This window comes from Meles meles, chromosome X (assembly GCF_922984935.1).
Source record: "Meles meles chromosome X, mMelMel3.1 paternal haplotype, whole genome shotgun sequence".
Classification (NCBI taxonomy): domain Eukaryota; kingdom Metazoa; phylum Chordata; class Mammalia; order Carnivora; family Mustelidae; genus Meles; species Meles meles.
The window spans coordinates 46,764,827-46,791,094 of record NC_060087.1 but is presented as its reverse complement, the minus strand read 5'-3'; the positions used below and the strand labels follow the sequence as shown (position 1 = coordinate 46,791,094).

Below are 26,268 nucleotides of genomic sequence, written 5' to 3'. Positions count from 1 at the left end.
GCCTGTGACATTCTTTCATTATAATTATTTTTAACTCCTGGTATATATGTAGGATTTTCTTACTACTTTTCCCTTGATTGTAGCATGAAGTAGATTTGTGTCGGAAAGAATGTCCATTTGTGATCAAGCCAAAGATCCAGAGACCCAGTACTACACAAGAAGGAGAAGAAATGGAAACTGATATGGATGGTAATTAACAGTTACTAAGTCAGTATTTTTGTGCTTGGCATTTTCTTATCATCCAGCCCCAATTTTCATTCTTCCTCCTCATAAATTCCAAAGTGCACAAGTGACTTGAGTGTCTATTTTCAGCAACAAAACAGTATTTTTCTACATAAGTAATTTGTATATTTTTCATGAGGATAATTATAAAAGGAGGAGGCACAAGTTGTTGGGAATAGCAGTGGAAAGTGAAACAGATGGTAGAGCTGTAGTAGAGCGCTACAGTCACTCTATGGGATGTTAATCTGTTTTATTTCAAGACTTAATAGCTGTTTTCTAAGTATTGGCTCATTATCTTCCTATCCCACTAAAATGTAAGCTCCATGAGATCAGGGTACTGTTTTGTTCACTGCTCTATCTTCAGCAGTGCCTGATATATCGTAGGTGTTTAAATAATGTGTTTGAGAAAGATAAGGAGAATGTAGACTCTAAAATGGAAACTATCAGGCTATTTTGAGAAGGAAGAGGAGAGGTGAAGAAGTTGTTGAATAGGGAATATATTTTAAATCATAAAGTCAAAAAGCTAGATAACCAGATATTCTTAATCTTTGGGTGCATCATCATGTGTGTTCTTCTTTTTTTTAACAGTCTCCCTGCCCCCCATGCATAATTCATGATAATAGTAATAAAAGCAAAAACCATTCCCCAAAACAGCTTTCTTAGAATTCAGATTCTTATCTTGATGACCCAGGATGTCATTACATGAATCTGTTATCATGCTTATGATAAAGGTACTAGAATTTATAATGGTTTCATTCTTAACACTCAGTACCCATAGTTCCTTTTTCTCTGTTGTCTTTCCTGAACACAGTTATTTACATGCATTGTTGCCCCTAGAAACTCCTTTACCCAGTTTGTGTCTCTGGTTTATTGTGGGCAAGCTGGCATTTGAGCTAATGGGCGAGATCCCAGAGTGTTGATTGAAATGTGACATCTACTAAATAGGAGACTATTTAAAAGCCTCATTATTTATTATAAATCAGGTGTTGTCAAACTTGAATATGCATAAGAATAAATTAAAGTGCTTGCTGAAGATGTAGATCTCAGGGACACCTGGGTGGCTCAGTTGGTTAAGTGTCCAGCTCTTAATTTCAGTTCAGGTCATGATTTCAGGATCCTGAGATTGAGGCCCACATCAGGTTCTGTGCTCTTTGTGGAGTCTGCTTGAGATTCTCTCTCCCTCCCCCCCACCCCCTTGTGCACTCATGGTCTCTCTCTCAAATAAAATTTTAAAAAAGTTATAGACCTCATCTGCAGTGTTTGATTCAGAAGTGTACAAGTGAAGACCAGGAAGATCCACACTTTAAAAAAATTTTTTGAGGATTTTATTTATTTAGAGTATGTATAAGTTGGTGGGTGGGGACAGGAGAGGGAGAGAGAGAATCTCAAGCAGGCTCCCTGCAGAGTGTAGAGCCCTACTTGGGGCATGACCCCATAATTCTGAAGATCGTGACCTGAGCTGAAAACAAGAGTTGGACTCTTAAACAACTGAGCCACTCAGGCATCCCAGGAAATCCACATTTTTAATAACTAATCCTGGTGATTCTGATGTATTTGTAGAGGAAACTTTATATTCTATAAAAGGGTTACAAAACTATGAGTTTGTGCTGCCTTTATATAGGTAGGCACAAGTATGTATGTTTGTGTATGTATAAAAAGGTTGGAAGAAAGTATTTCCAGTGTAAACAGTGGTTTAATATTGTAGGAACTACATTATATTTTATAAATTATAAAAAGTAATTATGTATTTTGTACGTCATTAAAATTAGAAAAAGCTTTAGCCATAGTCTGCTACCCACCAATAGTGTGTAAAATTGCATGTTTTACTTACCATTGTTTCTCCTCCCACATTTGGTGGGTGAGAAACATTGAAGGGGATTTCTTTTGAAGGATTGTTTTTAACTTGCATTTCTTAAATAACTAGTGCTGTTAAATACTTTTCTGTTTGTGGAAAGCTTACATTTTTATTTTGAGTTTCCATATCATCTGTCACCATTTTTTTATCATTTATCTCACCTTAATGGGAAAAAATTTTTCATTCTTTTGGCGGTGCTTTTATTCTAACAAGTTTCTTTATCATAACTTTTACTTTAGTTACAGATGTGACTATGGAAAGTAGTCCAGGCTCATCCATCTCTGTGGAGCACCGGCTAGATGTTGAATTAAGGGCATCAAGTTCTAGCAGCAGCACTAGCATCTCCTCTGGCTCTGGCCCTGGCCCCCGTCCTGGTGGGTAGACAAGTAGACACACAGTCTTTCACAATGAATTACTAAACTAGTCAAGGAGGTACTTTGAGAACAGCTTTAGTGATGCATTTGGAGGTTTGCTTCTTAGGACTATGCATGTTACTTTGCCATTCTGGTATCCATTTTCTCATATTAACATTTATTTCCTAGCATTTCATCGTTTTCCAACTGTTTACATGTTGATTTTATCAAAGCACCCATGTCAGCAGATAATATCGAAAACAGAAACTGAGGATCCCAGAGTTAATCTTTTTACTTGCACTTTTACTTTAGTCTTTTTCTTTTAGTATTAGTTTTGTGTAGCCCTTGGTGATTTATTTTCCCCATTTTTAAAGCTTAGTAAGTAAGTACTCTTCCCAACATCCAGAGATCTTGTTTCGAATGTCTGTTGGTATTGATATAGCGTATATGCTTCTCTTAAAAATTTGTTTTATGTGCCTGCTCATTGTGGTCTGGTGGTGAACTCAGTATAATCCTCCATCTTTCTCTCTTGCCAGGGGTTCAGTGTATTCCACAAAGAGCAGCACTTCTCAAATCCATGTTGAATTTCCTCAAGAAGGCCATTCAAGACCCAGCTTTCTCAGATGGCATACGACATGGTATTTGATTTTAGATTCTTTGTTGAAGGATGTTTGACTGTCTCCAAAGATTAGTTCTTTGGATACTGATGCTACTCTTGTTTTATAAGACAGGCTTAAGAAAAGGCATGCCATGCTTTTAGTCTTTTAGTGTCACTTTTCCTAGACCTCAGGATTCTCTAACTATTTTCATAATGATTCACCTATTTTTTTCCTTTTTCAGCTTTTGACTCTGCTCACTTCCAGCCTACTCCACTTTGTCTGTGTCTGTATTCTTTTGTTCTTTGACCCATTGTTAAGAGGCTATTTCATGGACAAGGAATAAATAATAAAATAGGAGGAGATAAGTAGAAACCATTAGACTGGAATCAACACAGGATGTTTACCACAGTGGTGGTATATATAATACATTGTTCCATCATCTCTACCTATGAAACTACTTCTGGGCTGATCATATTCTCTTTGATGTTCACTTTTCTTTTCTCTTCTCTTAGTGATGGATGGTTCTCTCCCTACCTCCCTGAAGCACATCATCAGTAATGCAGAATACTATGGCCCATCACTCTTCCTCCTCGGTAAGTGGTATTGATAGTTGGTTATACCAAGCTGGAATAACCTGGGAGAGTTCTCTGTATTTTATATCCTTATATAGGATTTTACTGTCCACATTTGTCCACTGTGTTATGTATCTTTCTAGTTGATGATGAAATAGAGAAAGGTCAGAATTCAGTTTCAAATAATCCATTTTTTGAATATCAAATATACTTTCTATAAGAAGTATATTATAAATCATTTGTGATAAGTAATATTGTACATTTATGCTCTACTTAACATTGCAAATATGAAAAGAAGCATGTCTTAATTCAATAGTTAGTCCCTCATCTTGGTCTGGAAAATTCAATTAGAATGGTTTCCATTCTTAGAATTGAATGGCAGACCCCCCATAAACTATAGTATAGAAAATAGTTTCTCACTGTAGAAAATGCAGTTTGGGAAGCTGTGGTTCCTTTGTAATTATTTGTAAAAATGCCTGTGCAATTTTATTTTGGCAGTGTGTTGCTGTTCTTAAAACTTCATTTTTTTTTTTCATTTATTGGGTACCATACATATTCAGGACAGTGAGATACGTCAGTTTCTAGAATTCTCCTTAAAACTAAAGGAATGTAGTGGGAAGTGTAGAAACAGACAAAACCTCCTTGTACCAGTAGCATATGTTTTTTAATACTTTGGGGTATCTGGAGGTAGTAGTTCTGGCTACTACAATTTAGGTACTTGGTCCCTTGCTAAAATAAATTTGGGGTTTTATATTTTAAGTTTGTATCCTGTGACCTTGCTAAATTCACTTAGTAGTTCATAATTGCTTTGTTAATTTCCTAAGATACTCTATATAGGTTTCTCATCTTCAAGTAATTCTTTTTTTTAATCATCAATTTGCTTTTTATGTCTTACTGCATTGGCAAAGATTTCCAATACAACACCAAATAGAAGTGGTGAGAATGGGCCTTTTCGCTTTATTCCTGAACTTAGGGGAAAGCATTTAGTATTTCACCATTAAATCTGAGGTTAGCAGAAGGTTTTGTTCCTCTTTATCAGGGTAAGGAAGTATTCCCTTATACTATAGCAACTCCATCTTGACATGGAGAGACACCCTCCCAAGGTTAGGTTCATATGGCAGAACTCATGGAAGCAGTTCTTTAGTAAAATCAAAGATTCTTATACAGGTGGAGAAGTCCCAAGTTACGGTGCAGGGAAGAAGGATGGCTCTCTCTCTGGGAGAAAGCCCCAAAACAGAGAAAAGCAAGTACACAGGCATCTTACAAAGGGAAAGTTTAAAGGAGGCAGCAAGAGGACATGTATGCTTATGGGGTGGAGGCAGGGAGCAGGTAAACCTTCAGAATGACACAGGAAGCCAGAAATGAGACCTAGAGCACTAAAGAAAACATAGTGGAGGTCAGAATTCTTCTCTAGAGTCTTGTACTTTATCCCTGCTATTTAAATTAGCATAATAACCTTTCTGGTTTCCTGTAAATAACTTGTATTTGAGCGGGACCAAATTTGCAAAGCCAACTCAGTTAGGCCAACAATAATTATTATAGATCCATAAATGATAGTGTAGAGCCTTTCACCCTAGCCAGAAGGAGACAGCCAGGAAAAGAAATTAATGGGGGTCTGAGAATCTCCTGGCACATTTTTTTAATGTAGTCGGCTATTTATTTTGTTGTTGTTATTTAAGATTTTATTTATTTATTTGACAGAGATCACAAGTAGGCAGAGAAGCAGGCAGAGAGAGAGGAGGAAGCAGGCTCCCTGCTGAGCAGAGAGCCCCCCTGGGATTATGACCTGAGCCGAAGGCAGAGGCTTTAATCCACTGAGCCACCCAGGCGCCCCTTGTTCTTTTATTTTAACTCTTCTGGATACCTTACTTGTATTTTTAACCCACCTGCAGCAGGAAGTCCCCTAAGGCACAAACGCTACCTTAAAGTGACAGTAGTTTAATACTGATCTGTTTTAAGAGTTTATTTATTTTAGAGAGAGAGAGCATACACACTCTTGCTCAAGTGCGAGCTGGAATGGGGAGGGAAGGGGGAACAAATCTAAAGCTGACTCTGCACTGGGTGTGGAGCCCAATGCAAGGCTTGATCCCATGGCTCCCAAGATCATGACCTGAGCCGAAACCAAGAGTTGGACGCTTAACCAACTGAGCCACTCAGGCACCCCCAATCTTTTTACTAATTATAGCAGCTAGACTGCTTTGCCCCTCATTAAGGGCTTCTAAGGCTTGAGCTCTTTGGTTTATATGATTTGCTAGGAGTTGTGCCATTGTTTGGGTAGCCTCTGTAAGATGCGTCTATGTCACAGAATTAAAAACACCTAATCTTGTGCCCATTATACCAAAGATGGTAATGTAGCCCAGTATAAAAGATAAAAAGATGGCCCAGTGCTCCCTTTTGTGGCAAGACTTGATCAACCAGCTAGACATTCTGGTTTGATCTAGGGTACCTGGATACTAAATACCCATAGGACACAGGTCTGGGTGTATGGACTAGAAGGGAGCAGTTGGTGGAGTAGAGTGTATGACCTTGCTGAATAGGAATTGTGTCCTAGGAGATCCAGTAGCCCAAGGGGGCTGGACAGTGGAGTTTCTGGTGGCCAAATTATATCAGGGCAGACATGCGAGGGCAAAATAGTCTCAACAAGAAGGGCATCATTGTCTAGACTCTGGATTGGTGGGGAAGGCTAGGAAGGGCATGAAGAAGTCAGTAAGGAAACATCTGGTGAGTTCGTGCTGTCCTGCTACAACAATTCTGTGCTAAAACGAACCAAATAAGGATTCTGACTCTTCCCAAATTCAACCTCTGACTCTTCTACCCCATTTTTATACCGAACTGTATTCCTTTCTAAGTTCCCCAGCTACCTTTTCTTCTCTGACTTCTGTTTAAGTCCATAGTTCCCTGAGCTTGTACTCTATTCCTAGATTAGCTGATGCCAACACCATGATGGTTGTTACGGACTGCTTAATCGGGGGGTGACAGATAGTATGTATTAATGTTGAAGACCTTCCAGAGGACAAGAGTTGTTTGTATAACTAATTGCCTGAACTTGGGCACCTGCTAACATTGCTAGAGTTTTAGTGCTCAGGTGACATTCTCTGTTACCATTATATAAATACTGTCTTTCAGGTTGAGGAAGATGGGCAGTGTTGGTGCAATGATGGTGGAATAATGGAAAGTGAAGTGTGAGACTGTCAGATTAAGGAAAGTCAGCTGATGGGGCCATTGGAATTGTGATGAGTGATGTGGCCACCCATTACAGGGGCAGTTAAACATTTGGGGCTGTTACCACGGAGGCTAGGACCACCGATTGTGCTAACATCATCCTCTAGGATACTGGGCTTGTGGGAGTCCTGACCTAACCCCAAAACTTTGATGGAAGATTTCATACATTTGAGAAATAATTACAGAAGTGATTTTCAATATTCCTTTGTCTCTAGGAGTTGCAGAGTAATTTCTTACAGGGAACTATGGACTGATTGAATATCCCCAAACAGTTGAGGTCACAGCATGGACATAAAGGAGTCCAAGGAGTTTGGCACTGAGTTGCAATGGTACACTCCCAGATGCAGGCCATGAGCCAAATCTGGCATTGCTAGGCCAACCAGAACCAGAGTGTTCCATAATATTTTCAGACCTGTTAAGATCTATAGGCTTGGCATGATGGAAGTATCCATTTATTTATGGAAGTCACAGGCATTGTTATCCCAGATCCTGTAGTGGCTTCCCATTCATTAGCTCTGTAATGAGGGCTGTAATAGGGTGGATCCAGAGCTAGCATCCATATTTAAGAATGTTAGTACTGGGAACTAATTTAAGATCTTCCTTTCCTTTTTAGAAGAAGCATAAAATTGTAGGTGTGGGAATAGGCAAGACTTCCATTTCTTACAAAGAGGTAACTCCAGTTAGTGAACCTTTACAAGATGGGATTGGGAGGGAGACAAACCATAAATGACTCTTAATCTCACAAAACAAACTGGGGGTTGCTGGGGGGAGGTGGGATTGGGAGAGGGGGAGGGGGCTATGGACATTGGGGAGGGGAGGCGAACCATAAGAGACTATGGACTCTGAAAAACAACCTGAGGGTTTTGAAGGGTCAGGGGTGGAAGGTTGGGGGAACAGGTGGTGGGTAATGGGGAGGGCACGTTTTGCATGGAGCACTGGGTGTTGTGCAAAAAGAATGAATACTGTTACGCTGAAAAAATAAATAAAATGGAAAAAAAAAACTATTATATTGGGAAAAGACTTTAGCAGAAACCACCTTTGTGGCGTACAGAATAGTCTGAAAAGGCAAAGAACCTCAATTTTCAGTGGATCCCATTCTGTAACCCACTCTAAATGGAGGTACCAATCTAGCATAGGTTGCACCAAGTACAAAAAGTGGGCAGTGTCTTTAAGTGAGAAGAAACTCTTTTGGGTATTACAGATTCATACATGGCAGGCATTCGTTTCATGACTAGAAGAATAGGAAGGTCCTCGTTATATTCTGTTAGGATGGCATGTATGTGACTTAGAAGGTTGAGAGTTCAGGATAACTAAGATAAGGTGGTTAAAAGAGAGACGCATTTAGGAAACCATTGTCCATTTTTTTAAATTTAAGAACATGCCCTTAAGTAGGCTATTATGTTTTTGTGTTAGGTCTGCTGTCTGCAGATGATAAGACAAATCAAAAGTTCCAGATGATGCCTTGTTTTTATTGCCAGTGCCCAGACTGAATGAATAAAATGTGTACCCCCATGAGAGTCAGCGTTATTTGGAAGCTAAAATAGGGGACTAACATTTAGTGAGACCTATATTAACTGCCGGCAGTAGCATGGCAGGAAGGATAAACCAAGAACTTGTTTGTATAACATTAAATCTTTGTGAGGGAATAGTACCTTATACCAGCAGATTGGGGCAGTGGCTCAGTAAAATCAATTTGCCATTCAGAGAGGGCGTGTTCACTCCTTTGTATGGATTCCCATTGACCATGATGCTAATGGAAGACAGAGTGCAAAGATCACACTGGTATGCTAGAGTTTGGGCCACAGCCAGTAGCACTGGATGCTATGGCACTGAGCCCAGGTTTAAGGGTCTGGAGACTGCAGTCACTGGAGGTCTTACTGAGCTCAGTCAGGGAGTAATATCTGAGCTTATTTGAGAAGTGTGAACAAATTAGTCAGCTATGGCATAAAAATGAGTTTCCTGTGTGGCCGCCTTGGTATGAGTTGAGACATCAGACTTTAATTGCAATACATGATATCTGAGCAGCAATATATTCCCAATGTAGGAAGCCTAATACAGCATGATACTGAATGTGGTAAGTTGTGAGTCCATCGACCTAAGACCCACTAAAGCTACCCAGTTAGCTACCATCCGGGAATCTATAAAAATATGAACAGTGGTCATACCTTTATTGCGGTGTCCTCCAGTGCCAGAATGACTGTGGTCTGCTCTCTAGTTGGACTGACTCTTGACCCATCTTTTATCAGGAGTGACTTAATCATGGTTTGGAAAGCACCAACTTTCCAGCAGGTTCCATCACATGTGAATAGTGTTACTGCCTTCTGTAATAAATGGACTCCCTTTCTACTGGATTTCCTATTCACTGTGTCCCTGTCTTTTTTTTTTTTTTTTTTTAATTTTTTTTAATTTGTTCATTTACAGCATAACAGTGTTCATTGTTTTGGCATCACACCCAGTGCTCCATGCAGTACGTGCCCTCCCTATTACCCACCACCTGGTTTCTCAACCTCCCACCCCCCACCCCCACCCCTTCAAAACCCTCTGGTTGTTTTTCAGAGTCCATAGTCTCTCATGGTTCATCTCCCCTTCCAGTTTCCCTCAACTCCCTCTCCTCTCCATCTCCCCATGTCCTCCATGTTCTTTGTTATGCTCCAGAAATAAGTGAGACCATATGATACTTGACTCTCTCTGCTTGACTTATTTCGCTCAGCATACTCTCTTCCAGTCCCGTCCATGTTGCTACAAAAGTTGGGTATTCATCCTTTCTGATGGAGGCATAATAATACTCCATTGTGTATATGTACCACATCTTCTTTATCCATTCATCCGTTGTGTTGGAGAGGATGTGGAGAAAGGGGAACCCTCTTACACTGTTGGTGGGAATGCAAGTTAGTGCAGCCACTTTGGAGAACAATGTGGAGATTCCTGAAGAAATTAAGAATAGAGCTTCCCTATGACCCTGCAATTGCACTGCTGGGTATTTACCCCAAAGATACAGATGTAGTGAAAAGAAGGGCCATCTGTACCCCAATGTCCCGGAGGCTGTGAGTCTACATTTTCACTTATTTTGGACCTTTAACTATAGTTTACTTTGTCTGCCCTTCACATTTAAGAAGATAGATCAGGTGTTTAATCCAGCTTTTAGTTGTTTTCAGCAGAATGATTTATTAAAATATTGTGCTTTTTTTATCTTAAAAGGAAGAATTTTCTATGTCGATGTATTTTTTGTGATCAGTGTTTTCTTTCTACTAAAGTCTTGTGTCTTATGTTAATTTTTTTTCATATTCTGAATCTTACATTAGTTTTCTTACTCCCTTTTTGGTAATGGTTATTTATATTTTATTGACATCTAAACTTAAAAATTTTCTTACTCTGTCTTCTGCCAGACTGGAACAACATAAGGTCTTCAACCTGCCTTTATGTCACCCCTTTCTCATCACTTTTTTTTGTCCTTTTTTGACTTTCCTTTTTTGATTCATGTTTTAGTTGGAGTACATCTTGGGTAGTTTTTAAAGTGTTATACTTTTCTTTCAGAATTTTGTGGACATTTCTCTATTGTCTTCTAATGTTATGCAGTAACCACGATGTTAAACTGGTTCTTGTTCTTTTGTAGGTAACTTCATTTTCTCTTTACTCTAGGAATTTACAAATTTCACCAGGACATACCTAGTTCTCGTTCTTTTTAGTATTCTCTCATAGCACTTGGTTAGGCCTTTTTAAAAATCTGATAATTTTTCTTACTTGAGGAAAATTCCTTTAGTTCCTTTTAACTTCTATATTCTCTCAGAAATCCTCCTGTATAGCTAATACGCCTGCCATGTTAATTTCATGTCACTATCTGAAAGAATTTCTCTGTATAACCTTTCAAGATGCCTATGGCATTATCAAATTTTAAACAGTTTTTACAAACTTTATAAATTTCTAACTATTTCCTTATTCTTAAGGGACCTTTTGGCTTAACACATTATTGCTGTTTTATGGATTTTGTAGGTTCTAGAATGTGATTTTTATCATTAACTTTTTAAAAACAATTTCTTATTTTTTAATTAACATATAATGTATTATTAGCCCCAGGAATACAGGTCTGTGAATCGCCAGGTTTACACACTTCACAGCACTCACCATAGCACATACCTTCCCCAGTGTCCATATCCCACCACCTTCTCCCTACTCCCCTCTGCCTGGCAACCCTCACTTTGCTTTGCGAGAGTCTCTTACGGTTTGTCTCCCTCCTAATCCCATCTTGTTTCTTTTATTCTTTTCCTGCCCCCAAACCCCCCCATGTTGCCTCTCAACTTCCTCATATCAGGGAGATCATATGATAATTGATTGACTTATTTCGCTAACCATAATACCCCGTATTTTCATCCATGTAATCACAAGTGTCGAAATTTCATTTCTTTTGATGGCTGCATAGTATTGCATTGTATATATATACACCACATCTTCTTTATCCATTCATCTGTTGATGGACATCTGGGTTCTCTCCATAGTTTGGCTATTGTGGACATTGCTGCTATAAACATTCGGGTGCATGTGCCCCTTTGGATCACTACATTTATTTAGGGTAAATACCCAGTAGTGCAATTGCTGGGTCATATGGTAGCTCTACGTTCAACTTTTTGAGGAACCTCCATGCTATTTTCCAAACTGGTTGCACCAGCTTGCATTCCCACCAACAGTGTAGGAGGGCTCCCCTTTCTCCCCATCCTCGCCAGCATCTGTCATTTCCTGACTTGTTAATTTTAGCCATTCTGACTGGTGTGAGGTGGTATCTTATTGTGGTTTTGATTTGTATTTCCCTGATTCCGAGTGATGTGGAGCACTTCTTTATGTGTCTGTGGGCCATCTGGATGTCTTCTTTGCAGGAATGTCTGTTCATGTCTTCTGCCGATTTCTTGATTGGATTATTGCTCTTTGGGTGTTGAGTTTGATAAGATCTTTATACAGGTTAGATACTAGCCCTTTATCTGATAAGTCATTTGCAAATATCTTCTTCCATTCTCTCAGTTGTGTTTTGGTTTTGTTGACTGTTTCCTTTGCTGTGCAAAAGCTTTTGATTTTGATGAAGTCCCAATAGTTCATTTTTGCCCTTGCTTCCCTTGCCTTTGGCGATATTCCTAGGAAGACGTTGCTGCAGCTGAGGTCAAAGAGGTTGCTGCCTGTGTTCTCCTCAAAGATTTTGATGGATTCCTTTCTCACATTGAGGTCCTTCATCCATTTGAGTCTTTTTTCATGTGTGGCATAAGGAAATGGTCCAGTTTCATTTTTCTGCATGTGTCCGTCCAATTTTCCCAGCACCATTTGTTGAAGAGGCTGCCTTTTTTCCATTAGACATTCTTTCCTGCTTTGTGGAAGATTAGTTGACTGTAGAGTTGAGGGTCTATTTGTGGGCTCTCTATTCTGTTCCATTGGTCTTTGTGTCTGTTTTTATGCCAGTAGCATACTGTCTTGATGATGACAGCTTTCTAATAGAGCTTGAAGTCCAGAATTGTGATGCCACCAACTTTGGCTTTCTTTTCCAATATTCCTCTGGCTATTCAAGGTCTTTTCTGGTTCCATATAAATTTGAGGATTATTTGTTCCATTTCTTTGAAAAAAAAATGGATGGGATTTTGATAGGGATTGCATTAAACATGTAGATTGCTTTAGGTAGCATAGACATTTTCACAATATTTGTTCTTCCAATCCATGAGCATGGAACATTTTTCCATTTCTTTGTGTCTTCCTCAGTTTCTTTCTTGAGTACTTATAGTATTCTGAGTATAGATTCTTTGCCTCTTTGGTTAGGTTTATTCCTAGGTATCTTATGGGTTTGGGTACAGTTATAAATGGGATTGACTCCTTAATTTCTCTTTCTTCTCTCTTGTTGATGTATAGAAATGCAACTGATTTCTGTGCATTGATTTTATATCCTGACACATTACTGAATTCCTGCACAAGTTCTAGCAGTTTTGGAGTGGAGTCTTTTGGGTTTTCCACATACAGTATCATATCATCTGCGAAGAGTGGTAGTTTGACTTCTTCCTTGCCAATTCGGATGCCTTTAATTTCTTTTTGTTGTCTGATTGCTGAGGCTAGGTCTTCTAGTACTGTGTTGAATAGCAGTGGTGATAATGGACATCCCTGCCATGTTCCTGACCTTAGTGGAAATCTCTCAGTTTTTCTCCATTGAGAATGATATTCACGGTGGGTTTTTCATAGATGGTTTTGATGATACTGAGATGTGTACTCTCTGTTGCTACACTTTAAAGAGTTTTGATCAAGAAAGGATGCTGTACTTTGTCAAATGCTTTTTCAGCATCTATTGAGAGTATCATATGGTTCTTGTTCGTTCTTTTATTAATGTTTCACATTGATTGATTTGCGGATGTTGAACAATCTTCCAACCCTGGACTAAATCCTAATTGGTCGTGGTGAGTAATTCTTTTAATGTACTGTTGGATCCTATTGGCTAGTATTTTGGTGAGAATTTTCACATCTGTGTTCATCAAGGATATTGGTCTGTAATTCTCTTTTTTGGTGGGACCTTTGTCTGGTTTTGGGATCAAGGTAATGCTGGCCTCATAAAATGAGTTTGGAAGTTTTCCTTCCATTTCTATTTTTTGGAACAGTTTCAGGAGAATAGGAATTAATTCTACTTTAAATGTTTGGTAGAATTCCCCTGGGAAGCTGTCTGGCCCTGGGCTCCTGTTTGTTGAGAGACTTTTGAGGATGGCTTCAATCTCCTTACTGGTTATGGGTTTCTTCAGATTTTCTATTTCTTCCTGGTTCAGCTGTGGTAGTTTATATGTCTCTAGGAATGTATCCATTTCTTCCAGATTGTCAGATTTGCCAGTATATAGTTGTTCATAATATGTTCTTATAATTGTTTGTATTTCTTTCGTGGTGTTTGTGGTCTCTTCTCTTTCATTCATGATTTTATTTATTTGGGTCCTTTCTCTTTTCTTTTTGATAAGTCTGGCCAGGGGGTTATCAATCTTACTAATTCTTTCAAAGAACCAGCTCCTAGTTTCATTGATTTGTTCTATTGTTTTTGGTTTCTATTTCATTGATTTCTGCTCTGATCTTTATTATTTCTCTTCTCCTGCTGGGTTTAGGCTTTCTTTGTTGTTCTTTCTCTAGCTCCTTTAGGTGTAGGGTTAGGTTGTGTATTTGAGACCTTTCTTGTTTCTTGAGAAAGGCTTGTATTGCTATCTAATTTCCTCTCAGGACTGCCTTTGCTGCGTCCCACAGATTTTGAAACATCGTTCATTGTTTCATTATCATTTGTTTCCATGAATTTTTTCAATTCTTCTTTAATTTTCTGGTTGACCCCATTCATTCTTTAGTAGGATGCTCCTTAGTCTTCATGTATTTGGGTTCTTTCCAACTTTCCTCTTGTGATTGAGTTCTAGCTTCAGAGCATTGTGGTCTGAAAATATGCAGAGAATGATCCCAATCTTTTGATACCGGTTGAGACCTGATCTATAACCCAGGATGTGATCTATTCTGGAGAATGTTCCATGTGCACTAGAGAAGAACGTGTATTCTGCTGCTTTGGAATGGAATGTTCTGAATATATCTGTGATGCCCATCTGGTCCAGTGTGTCATTTAAGGCCTTTATTTCTTTGTTGATCTTTTGCTTGGATGATCTGTCCATTTCACTAAAGGGGTTGTTAAAGTCCCCTACTATTATTGTATTATTGTAAATGTGTTTCTTTGATTTTGTTATTAATTTTATACAGTTGGCTCCTCCCATGTTAGGGGCATAGATATTTAAAACTGTTAGATCTTCTTGTTGGTCAGACCCTTTGAGTATGATATAGTGTCCTTCCTCATCTCTTATTATAGTCTTTGGCTTAAAATCTAATTGATCTGATATAAGGATTGCCACCCCAGCTTTCTTCTGATGCCCTTTAGCATGGTAAATTGTTTTCTACCCCCTCACTTTAAATCTAGAGGTGTCTTTGGGTCTAAAATGAGTTTCTTGTAGGCAACATACTGATGGGTTTTGTTTTTTTATCCATTCTGATACCCTGTGTCTTTTGATTGGGGCATTTAGCCCATTTACATTCAGGGTAAGTATTGAGAGATATGAATTTAGTGCCATTGTTTTGCCTATAAGGTGACTGTTCTGTATATTGTCTCTGTTCCTTTCTGGTCTACTACTTGTAGGCTCTCTCTTTGCTTAGAGGACCCCTTTCAATATTTCCTGTAGAGCTGGTTTGGTGTTTGCAAATTCTTTCAGTTTTTGTTTGTCCTGGAAGCTTTTTATCTCTCCTTCTATTTTCAATGATAGCCTAGCTGGATAGAGTATTCTTGGCTGCATGTTTTTCTCGTTTAGTGCTCTGAATATATCATGCCAGCTCTTCCTGGCCTGCCAGGTCTCTGGATAAGTCTGCTGCCAGTCTAGTATTTTTACCATTGTATGTTACAGACTTCTTGTCCTGGGCTGCTTTCAGTATTTTCTCTTTGTCGCTAAGACTTGTAAATTTTACTCCAAGATGATGGGGTGTGCACCTATTCTTATTGATTTTAGGGGGGGGGCTCTCTGCACCTCCTGGATTTTGATGCTTTTTCCCTTTGCCATATTAGGGACATTCTCTCCAATAATTCTCTCCAATATACCTTCTGCTCCCTTCTCTCTCTCTTCTTCCTCAGAATCCCAGTTATTCTAATGTTGTTTCGTCTTATGTTAACAGTTATCTCTTGAATTCACCCCTCGTGATCCAGTAGTTGTCTCCCTTTTGCTCAGCTTCTTTATTCTGTCATTTGTTCTTATATATCACTAATATATATAATATATATACATATACGTTATTAATATATATAATGTGTATATATATTACGTATCACTATATATCACTAATTCTCTCTTCTGCCTCCTAGCAGTAAGAGCCTCCATTTTTTTTTGCACCTCGTTAATAGCTTTTTTGATTTCAACTTGGTTAGATTTTAGTGCTTTCATTTGTCCAGAAAGGGCTTTTATTTCTCCAGACAGGATTTCTCTAATATCTTCCATGCCTTTTTTGAGCCCAGCTAGCACCTTGAGAATCGTCATTCTGAACTCTAGATCTGACATATTACCAATGTCCATATTGATTAGGTCCTTAGCCTTCGGTACTGCCTCTTGTTCTTTTTTTGTGGTGAGTTTTTCCGCCTTGTCATTTTATCCGGATAAGAATATGTAATGGAGCAAATAAAATACTAAGAGGGTGGCAAAGACCCCAGGAAAATGTGCTTTAATCAAATCAGAAGAGACCCCAAATCATGGGGGAAGAAAAGGGGTAAAAAGAAGTTCAGAGAAAAAAAAAATAAAGAAAAAATTAAAAAGAGAAAATATATATATTAGACTTGTGAATAGAACAGAGTCACCCACTTAATTTGGGGAGTATTTTGGTCTCTTAGAAGAAACTACCTCCTTAAATTTTGAAGAATGAAAAAAATATATATATACACACAATAAGGGTAAACACGATGGATGGAAATATGACTATAAAGATGAAAATTTTTTTAAAAAATTTCTTAAGAAGGAGTTGATAAGATAAATTGGTTGGGAGAATAAAGAAAAAGAAAGTGAAGAGAATTTGCTTAGTCTGGAGACTGGAACAAAGCCCTGTGCTAGATTTAGGGTATATTTTAATACAGTAGAAGTTGTATCCCCAGTTTTTTTAGAAGAACAAAATCTGTGTATACACAAAAAATAAAGTTAGATACAATGAAGTATAAAATATAATAATGAAGGTTCAAAAATATTTTTTTGTGAAAGGTGTTGTTAAAATGAACTAGTTAAGAAACGTTAAAAGAGGAAAGAGTAAAAGTTAACAAAATTTTAGCATAAGAAAAAAATAAATGTAAAAAAAATTAACTAACTTTGCAAGGCTAAAGATTCATGGGAAAAAATCCATGAATTCCATGCTTTGCTTTCTCCTCCTCTGGAATTCTGCTGTTCTCCTTGGTAAGTGAACTTGGTCTTGGCTGGATTCCTTATGATCTTCTGGAGGAGGGGTCTGTTGAAGTGATTCTCAGGTGTCTTTGACTGAGGCGGAATTGCACCACCCTTACCATTGGCCAGGCTATGTAATCCACTTGGGTTCACTTTCGGGAGCTTTTGTTCCCTGAAAACTTTCTGTAGAGTTCCGGAGGACGGTAATGAAAATGGCGGCCTCCCAGTCACTAGCCCTGAGGAGCCAAGAACTCGGGACACCATTCCTCAGTGTGCCCTCAGAGAAAAGCACTCAATCACTCCCGTCTCCCTGGCCCCCAGCCTGTGACCAAGCATCTCTGTGTCTGGCACACAGCCCCACCTGGAATCTCCAGACTCAGCAGATCCCTGAGCTCTTCCAGGTGGGGTCTTCCCAGATCTTGTGCGGTCCCTGCTCAAAGAACAGTGTCTTGACTGTGCCACGGATCAAAGTTTAAGGTAACTCCAATTTGAGAGCTCACTCCTCGGCTCCATCTCTATAGCCGGCTTCCCCACTCTAATACCTGCGAGCTCTGCAACACTCAGACAACCCCAATCTTTCTGTGACCCCATGGGACCTGAGACCACATTGTCCCCACGTGGGCTTCAACTGGCTTAGCCTCTGGAGGGATGTCCCTCAGTGGAACTGACTTTTAAAAGTTCTGATTTTGTGCCCTGTTGCTCTGCTGCTTGCCGGGAGCCAGCCCTCCCTGCCACGGTCTATCTTCCTGTCGCTTTGGATTCACTTCTCCGCAGGTCATACCTTTCAGAAAGTGTCTGTTTCTAGAATTGCTGTTCTTCTTCTCTTCGATCTCCTGTTGGATTTGTAGGTGTTTGGAGTAGTTTGATAAACACTCTAGCTAATCTGCTACCTGATCTCATCTCAGCCTACTACTACTCCGCCATCTTGACTCCTCCCTATCATTAATTTTTTTTTTAAAGATTTATTTATTTGACAGAGAGAGAGACCACAAGTAGGCAGAGAGGCAGGCAAAGACAGAGAGAGAGGGAAGCAGGCTCCCTGCTGAGCAGAGAGCCCGATGTGGGACTCGATCCCAGGACCCTGAATTCATGACCTGAGCCGAAGGCAGCAGCTTAACCCACTGAGCCACCCAGGCGCCCCCCTATCATTAATTTTTTTAAGAGTTAACTTAGGAGTCAGTTGCTAGGTTCCACATGGAGCCAGTTGGTTTTTGTGTTTCCTTTTTAAAAAATTCTAATATTTGGTCATCTGTTAATTTTAAAAGAGGGTTTAAACTGTCCCATTGCACAGTAGCATTATGACATAGCGTTATAGTTAAGACCATGGTAAAATAACAGATTTGATGTCTTAGTAACCTCTAGTAGAACACTAATTTTAGTTTATGAATACTCAATTTTAGTAACTTCTTGTAATTTAGACATTTGTTTTAAGAAAAAGTCTGTAGAAGATTTTATTATATAACAGTAGGAACCCAAAAAAGGACTTAACTGTTTCCATAAGCTTGTAGTCCATCAGAAGTCCCAAAGACCATTAACAACTGTTGGTCCCCAGTAATTGTCATATATTTGCCCATTTCAGTGACATTTGGAGTAGATGCACCCCTTTGTCTGGTTTTAAAATCAAAATTTTTAAATCTTGTACAATGAGTTGGGAAGCCTTGTCTTAATTACTCCTAGAAGGTTTAATAATCTCACATCTAAAATTGTTACTGTAGGGACACCTGGGTGGTTCAGTCTGTTAAGCGTCTGCCTTCAGCTAATGTTGTGATCCCAGGGTCCTGGGATTGAGTCCAACATCTGGCTCCTTGTTCAGCAGAGAGGCTGCTTCTCCCTCTGCCTGCCTCTCCCCCCAACCTGCTTGTATGCACACTCTTTCTTTATCTGACAAATGAAAAAAAATCTTTTTTAAAAATAATGAAACTGTTGGGTTGGTGCCTGTTACTTGGTATTTTTATTTTAAAAATTCTTGTGGTTAATAGACTAGGCTGCTTTCCTATCACTTCTTGAGAGTCAGTTTTTTTATGACATTTTCTTACAAAAGCATTACATTTCACTTGTTAGAATACAGTTTGTAAAAGAATTTTATTTGTTCTGAATCTGGTCAGATCTCCTTTTTTCGCTGCTGATATATTGCCTGCTTTTCTTAGATTTCCCATAAGCTTGTAAGCTTTTTTAGTCTTTTCAGAGGGTTAGTTACAGGTTTTATTCATCCTATTGGCTTGCAGTTCACTAAATGCTATTTTTTCTATTTCTAGCTTCACTTTTGGTTCCCTTTAATGAATGCATTAATTTTCTCTTGAGCACTGATAACCATCTATACAGCCCATGTTAAATACAATATTGTCAATAGTTGGGCGGATTACATACCTAAAAACTCTTAACATTGCTAATGGTATTTTAAAATTGTTAAAAGGCTTTTGAGAAGACATTTTGTCCATTCTATCAGTTGTTTACGTCAATCCAGGAAACCACCCCCCATCTTAGATATTTTCCCTGCATTTTAAACGAAGGTTGTATTTTTAGATTCATTAGTTCTCATAATTGCAGTCTGGAACCACGGTGGTTCATGTATTTAGTGGAGTGGTATGCAGCCATTCATTTGAATGAACTGTAGTGTAGTGACATGGAAAGAAAAAGGAGAATATATGGTGTATATTGTAATTTAAAAGAAACAGGTTATATAGCTGTGTAACCTCAGTGGTGTAAAAATATGCTCCTAAAAATCTTAATATTTTTTTCATTTATATATATTTCTTGAATTATATATGCTTAAGATGTAGAACATGATCTAGTATATGTAGTGAAATGATTTCTATAATCAAGCTAATTAACAAATCATCTCACATAGTTACCCTTTTTTTATGTGAGGAAAGCACCTGAAATTTCTTGGTATATTTTTCAGTGTTCAGTATGGTATTCTTAATTATCATTATACCTATACATTGCCCATAAAAATCTTGAAGGTTTGTCACCTAATTCTTAATAGTGATCTTCTGATGGAGCAGTATTAGGAGCTTTCATTTCAGAGTAAGTACAAGTATTTAAATTGTTGTACATTGGGTATGTTTTTTTAAGCCTTTGGAGTTTTGTTGTTAATACCTGTGAAGAATATCTGAGTTTTTCCTATTTCTCATCTTTTTTAGCTACTGAAGTGGTGACTGTGTTTGTATTTCAAGAACCATCACTTCTCTCCTCACTCCAGGACAATGGATTAACAGATGTCATGCTTCATGCACTGCTTATCAAAGATGTGAGTCCTTTACTGTTTCTCTGTAAAGAATGCTCTTTGCATACCCTTACCCATGATATGCACCTTCCCACAATATACCCCTCCCCTATTATCTCTCTGTTCAATAGCCTGGTCAGAGGTTCATGGCATCTACACCTGAATGCTTTTAAAGGTCTTCAAATTCACTTGATCTTCTCTCTAGGTTCCTGCTACCCGTGAAGTCCTTGGCTCCCTCCCAAATGTATTCAGTGCACTCTGCTTGAATGCCCGAGGTCTTCAGTCATTTGTGCAGTGTCAGCCTTTTGAACGTCTTTTCAAAGTACTTTTGTCTCCAGATTACCTCCCAGCCATGAGAAGGAGGAGGAGTTCTGATCCTCTTGGTAAGTCACCAGGATTTATCTTACAATAATTGGTTTGCTGTTGTGCTAAGATTTTAGGTGATTATCGAGCCACCAGTTTGAGAATAAAACCCTTTTTTGACCTCACATTTCTCTGGCTAGGTGTGCTAAGCTTAATGGTAATTATCAGTATAGTTATTACTATATCACTATATACATTGTATTGCAGGTAGAAAAGAATACTTCACCCTTATGTTCTGCTCATATTTTCATGTTTCTCAGCAATTCTCTGTGTGTGTGTGTGTGTGTGTGTTCAGAAGTTCAAAGTTTTAATCCAAATTTGTACAAGTGTTGGGAAAACCTTTCCCTTCCTAGGCCACCAAATGGTCCAGATCTTCAGGAGATACCTCCAGACCATGCCCTCATGTTCCAGTTGGCTGTAGCATTTGGGCAGGCCAGAAGCTGAATGGTGGAGTGACTCACAGAGGCTGCCCCCTTCTTCTTGGGTTAGGGCGGGAGGGGCAGCCCTGGATTCCCAGGTGGACTACCAGGAGGCAGGACCTACACTGCACTGCTACCTCAGTGGGATTACCCGGAGGAGCAGGAATTATCCAGTGGAGATCTTGGGCAAGGTCACCTAGGGCTTGGCGTCTGGCACCAGGGGGAAAGGGTGTCCTTGGGAAATTTCCACCTGTCATCATTCTGTGCCACTTTGACGCCTCAGTGGCTGGAACTTGAGAGAGGCTGAGGGCTTCTTCCAGTGACCTTTGGATGTGCAAATAAGAGGTGGTGTTCCTCAGACTATCAAAGTTCATTGTTAGATCTACTGTCATGGTGCTAGTGAGAGACGGGTATTAGGGGCAGTGTATTTCCAGATCCACTGTCTAGTCTAGCAACAGGAGATACAAAGTCCTGAGGTGTTGATCTTAGTAGTCTTCTATTCTAATCCAAGTTCCACAAGTCACAAATGAATAGATCTCCTTCCCAGTGTATTTGAGACCATATTATTGAGGAATAGTGAGAAGGTAGGGCTCTAGAAAGAATCCAGTTTTTATAAGTGTACTTTGTCCTTCAAGCTGCCATTGTCATTCTCTCTTGGGGCAGCCGAGGATTAATGGTTTTATGCTTCTTTCTTTTCTCTCTTTCTCTTTGCTAGTTCATTCAGACCTTGGTAGTAGAGATTGCGAGGGCAGGATGTAATGTACGTGGTCATTTTTAAATATGCTCAGTAGACTGATAGGGTTTTCTTCTTCCTCCCCAATGATTTACTTTCAGAAGTTGGTGTGAATTCATTTGAGAAAATATGGCATTAGAAAATCAACAACCACCAGTTCAGTTTCTTCTTTCCTCCTCATTGGCAAAGAAGATAGCTCAAATTCTATTTTTTCAGTCTTTCTAACAGTTCATTTTTTGCTTTAAGGGGATACTGCATCTAACCTGGGGAGTGCCGTTGATGAGCTCATGAGACATCAGCCCACCCTCAAAACAGATGCAACAACGGCGATCATCAAGGTAGGAAGTGATTTAGACTGACCATGGGCATGAGAGAGTAGTTAAGGGGATTTTTAAGAAAAAAACTTGGCCTACTGGAGGTCATTTAGATTCTTGGGCTAGGCCTAGAAGAGGATTATGTCTGCCTTATTTTCTCCGTGTCCTTGGGTTGGTCCTTTGTCCCAGACCCTCCCCCAAAAGTCACTTAAGTATTGCTTTCTTCTATAGGATATTAACAAGTTGCCAGGATTTAACTTCTGTTTGTAAAAGCATGTTACTTTTTCTAATCTTTGTTTCTTGATATTTTTTTCACAGTTAGTATCCCTGCCAGTTGCCTGTATAGTGTATGAGTTCCTAGTTCTTGTGAATTAGGACAGGGAATCAGTTTAGTCATTCAGTCACTTAACATCTGTGTTAACAAGTTATTTAACTTCAGAACTTCAGTTCCCCTGTTTGGAAAATAGGATTGATGTCTATATTCCGTAAGTGATATATTATCCATACATACATATATACACGCATATAAAATGTTTTGGCACTTCTGTGTATAACACGTAGAAAATGCTCCAAAAGTGTAAGTTGTCCCCCATTTCTTATTTACTAATAAATAATCCTATTTCCTGTGTCTTTCAGTTACTTGAAGAAATCTGTAATCTTGGAAGAGACCCTAAATACATCTGTCAGAAGCCATCAATCCAGAAGGCTGATGGGACTGCAACTGCTCCTCCTCCAAGGTCTAATCATGCTGCAGAAGAGGCCTCTAGTGAAGATGAGGAGGAAGAAGAAGTACAGGCCATGCAGAGCTTTAATTCTACCCAACAGAATGAAACAGAGCCTAATCAGCAGTAAGTATTCACAAGACAGGTTCCCTAGCCTTGTGATCTTAGGCATGTCATTTTCATCCGTAACATGAGGGAATTGGTTCATTATAAGGTTCTTCCAGCCCTAAGAGTCTAGTTTTTTCTCCTTGACCATTGTGCATCATTTATGCTTTCATAATTAATTGTATTGGTTGCCTTAGCAAGGTGTCTTTCTTTAAAATTTGTTCATGGAATTGAATCTACTATATCAAGTTTGTGGGTTTTTCTCAGAGGACTTTTCCCCCATTGTTGATTTGGTATTTGCATCATTGCTTGATTGTTTGCATAAGTGAGCACATAATGAAACATTGTACTTTTGAAGCCTGTCTCCTAAGTCCTTAAAAATTACAGGGATTTGTTGCTGGTTGGTCTTTGCTTTTGTTTGATTACTATCTGTTTATTCTAGATAAATCATAAGTCTTTGGAATATACGATATTATTATAATCAGGCAGGGTAGATTTTCCTTCTTACTTCTATTTATTCAAGTTTTGTTTTACATAAAAATTGACTACCTGGATGGTGAGATGGGGATGGGCTTAAAGACTGCTTGCTGACTGGTGGTGCATAATCTACCAGGCTCTTTGAGCTTATATTGTCACGTGCAAGGGATGAAATTTAACTTGTAGCTGTAACTTTTTTTTTAATTAATTAATTAATTAATTTGTCAGACAGAGATCACAAGCAGGCAGAGATGCAAGCAGAGAGAGGGGGGGAAGCAGGCTCACTGCTGAGCAGAGCCCAATGTGGGGCTTGATCCCAGGACCTTGGGATCATGACCTGAGCCAAAGGCAGAGGCTTTAACCCACTGAGATACCTAGGCGCCCCTGTAACTTTTTTTTTTTAATTTATTTGACAGACAGAGATCACAAGTAGGCAGAGAGGCAGGCAGAGAGAGAGGAAGGGAAGCAGGCGCCCCCATAGCTGTAACTCTTAATCACATTCATGCCAGAAGAGGGTGTGATACCTCTGAGCTGTCATGCATTTATCCATTTAATAATTAAATGTTATTAATAATTTAATAATTAAATGTTAATTAATTAGTTATCTGGTTTATAGATAACTAGTTCTGAGAAAAACAGGGAATGTTTTAGGTATGGATATGAATGGGTTTGGGCTGCTCTTGAAGGACAGTTTGGAACTTAAGAGAAAATTATGGCAGAATACCCAGAAGGAGGAAAGTTCTGGACAACGAAACTGGTGTGCCCCGTTGGAGCTCTAGGAAGTGATGAGCCTGTTGGTATGAGGTTTGAGGTTTGTTTGGGTTTTGGTGTTTTGGGGGTTTGTTTTGTTTTTTGGAGGAGATGTATTAACTACTAAGTTTGTTGGGCAAATGTGTCTTACCCTTGTCTGAGATGGCAACTCTACCTTCATTCTAGCAGCATCTTCTAATTTTGATTAAAACATTCTCTTTGGGAAGACACCTGAGAAAACAAGATTTTATATGCAGAGGAGCCAGAATCTGTCCTTACTTGTCACACCCTTGTCAGCCACCCTGCTAGGATATGGTTTCCTTTCCTGACTACAAGACAAGGGAAGGATTTCTTAAACTTGAGGAGTGGGAGGGTGGTTTTGAGTGAGGTTGTGAGTGTTTATCTGCATAGAACTTTTTCTCTACCAGAATATCTTACAGATACCTTAGATCTAACATGCCCACATTTTAAGCTGTCATAGTAAATTGATGTTTTCTCATACCCTTGTATTTTTTCACTCCATGCTTTTCTTAGGATATGTGTCACTGTGTTCTGTTGTCCCCCCCAACCCTAAATTATCTTATCTCCTTCTTTTCTATCTACTAAATTCCTGCAAAGCCGGTTCAAATGCCACATTCTTAAAGGAGCTTTTCCTTTTACCTCTGAATGGGAAGTCAGTCTTTTGTGTTCTTCCCAAAGTTTAGTTGGAATTATTCATATATTCTAATGGTTTCTCCCATTAATCTGTGTGCTCCTCCAGGGAAGGGACAATGTCTCATTTTACAATGTATCCTAATTACTTTGTATATAGCAGATAATTGGCCTGTAAATGTTCATTCGGTGCTTTGATGGAATGACTCTAGAGCATTAGATGAAGGATTTCCTGAATTTTAAACACCAAGAGAGGTGGGTCCTAATGAAACATGAATGAGAAGAGATAGTAAAAATACAGGCACGCACAGCATTAATAGTCTACCATAGTGTTAGTCATATGTAGCTTCTAAAGCTACAGAGGACTCTAGTAAATTGCTATTCCATGGTATTGATGTTTTCCTATACTCTGCGTGGTCTGGGTGTTCATCACTACCTCATTCACATAACATATCTAAGAGTTCTGCTACCTTCAGAAGCCTCAGTTGGGTCACCCTGTGGATTATTAAGGCTGGAAGGAAAAGTAAGAAGCTGACTAAACTCAACCTTCATCTCGAAAGCCACAATATATTAAAGGGAGTTCTTTTATCTCCTTATCCCAGGTAGTTGTTATGGCGGGAGTTACTATGTACTTTCTGCCAGTATAGGAAGAGGCTTAGAAAAATTTATAGTGTGTGCCATCCCCTCTCTCCAAAAGTCTTGTTTATATCCCCCAACTCACCCCAACGCAAAATTCTTCAGTGGGACTCTCAAACAAATTCCAGTCTCACATGTCCTCATCTGTTGTCCAGTGCCTTAAATAAACACATGAGTAAATTTTTCCTGTGTTTTTTTATTAAGGTTTAATTTCTGTAAACTGCACAGGTCTTAAGATTCCTATTTCTCTATCCTAAAGTGGGGCAGCTACTTTTGTTTTTGAAGATTTATTTATTTTAGAGAGAGCGCACGTTGCCAGGGCATGGGCAGAGGGAGAGAATCCTCAAGTACATTCCCCACTGAATGTGGAGCCCAACTATGGGGCTCCATCTCAACCCTGAAATCACAACCTGAGCCAAAACCAAGAGTCGGACACTTAACTTATTGTGCCAGCCAGGTGCCCCTACTTATTTTAATCATCGTTGAATAAATTTGCATATTCCAGAATATTCTATAAATACAGGAGATGGAGTCTCATATGTGTATCATACCTGATGGTATGTACTTTCTCGTATCTGGCTTTCTTATATCTGGCTTCTGTTGTTCAGCGTGTTTTTGAGATTCATGAGAAAGGAATCTCATTGTTGCATCTCTCGGTTTCTTTTCGTTGCTGAGTAGTGTTTCATTGAATGAATCCACTTCTGTGGATGGGTTTTTGAGTTTCTAGGTTTTTCCAGGATAAAACAATATTTTTCTCTATTTTTTCTAAAATCAGCAGCTTGTATTTGAAAATGCTGTTTGTATTTGATCTTGAGACATGTGGTTTTTGTGCTCAGTCTGGAATAAGGAAATTGAGGCACTACAGTCTACCCGAAATACATGACATTTTGCTCTACATCCAAAGACAAGTAATTCTAAATACTTGTGTTTTGGCCTCTTTCTTCTGCCTTCTAAACTGTTTTCATGTCAGTAAAACTGATAACTGCTGGGGATGAATGTACTTGCCAATGAGTAACCAGGGCTTTTAGTTAAGGTACCATGGTTTATTTTGCAGTGGATTCCATTTACTTTGCCTAACTTAACTGCCTATCTTGAACAACTTGAAAGAAATGAGACATAT

General features: G+C 39.0%; 1 protein-coding gene across 11 annotated transcripts in view; it reads left to right on the top strand.

Annotated features, from left to right (window-relative positions):
* HUWE1 (HECT, UBA and WWE domain containing E3 ubiquitin protein ligase 1) overlaps positions 1 to 26,268 on the top strand; it is a 169,879-nt gene that overhangs the window by 71,572 nt on the left and 72,039 nt on the right. For all 11 annotated transcript variants that reach the window (XM_045994667.1, XM_045994670.1, XM_045994676.1 and 8 more), the window contains 8 exons: positions 84 to 189; positions 2,317 to 2,451; positions 2,967 to 3,068; positions 3,542 to 3,622; positions 19,896 to 20,002; positions 20,184 to 20,361; positions 21,740 to 21,831; positions 22,444 to 22,655. In XM_045994667.1, the coding sequence (XP_045850623.1) occupies positions 84 to 189; positions 2,317 to 2,451; positions 2,967 to 3,068; positions 3,542 to 3,622; positions 19,896 to 20,002; positions 20,184 to 20,361; positions 21,740 to 21,831; positions 22,444 to 22,655 (1,013 nt within the window). The remainder of the gene's footprint in view (positions 1 to 83; positions 190 to 2,316; positions 2,452 to 2,966; positions 3,069 to 3,541; positions 3,623 to 19,895; positions 20,003 to 20,183; positions 20,362 to 21,739; positions 21,832 to 22,443; positions 22,656 to 26,268) is intronic.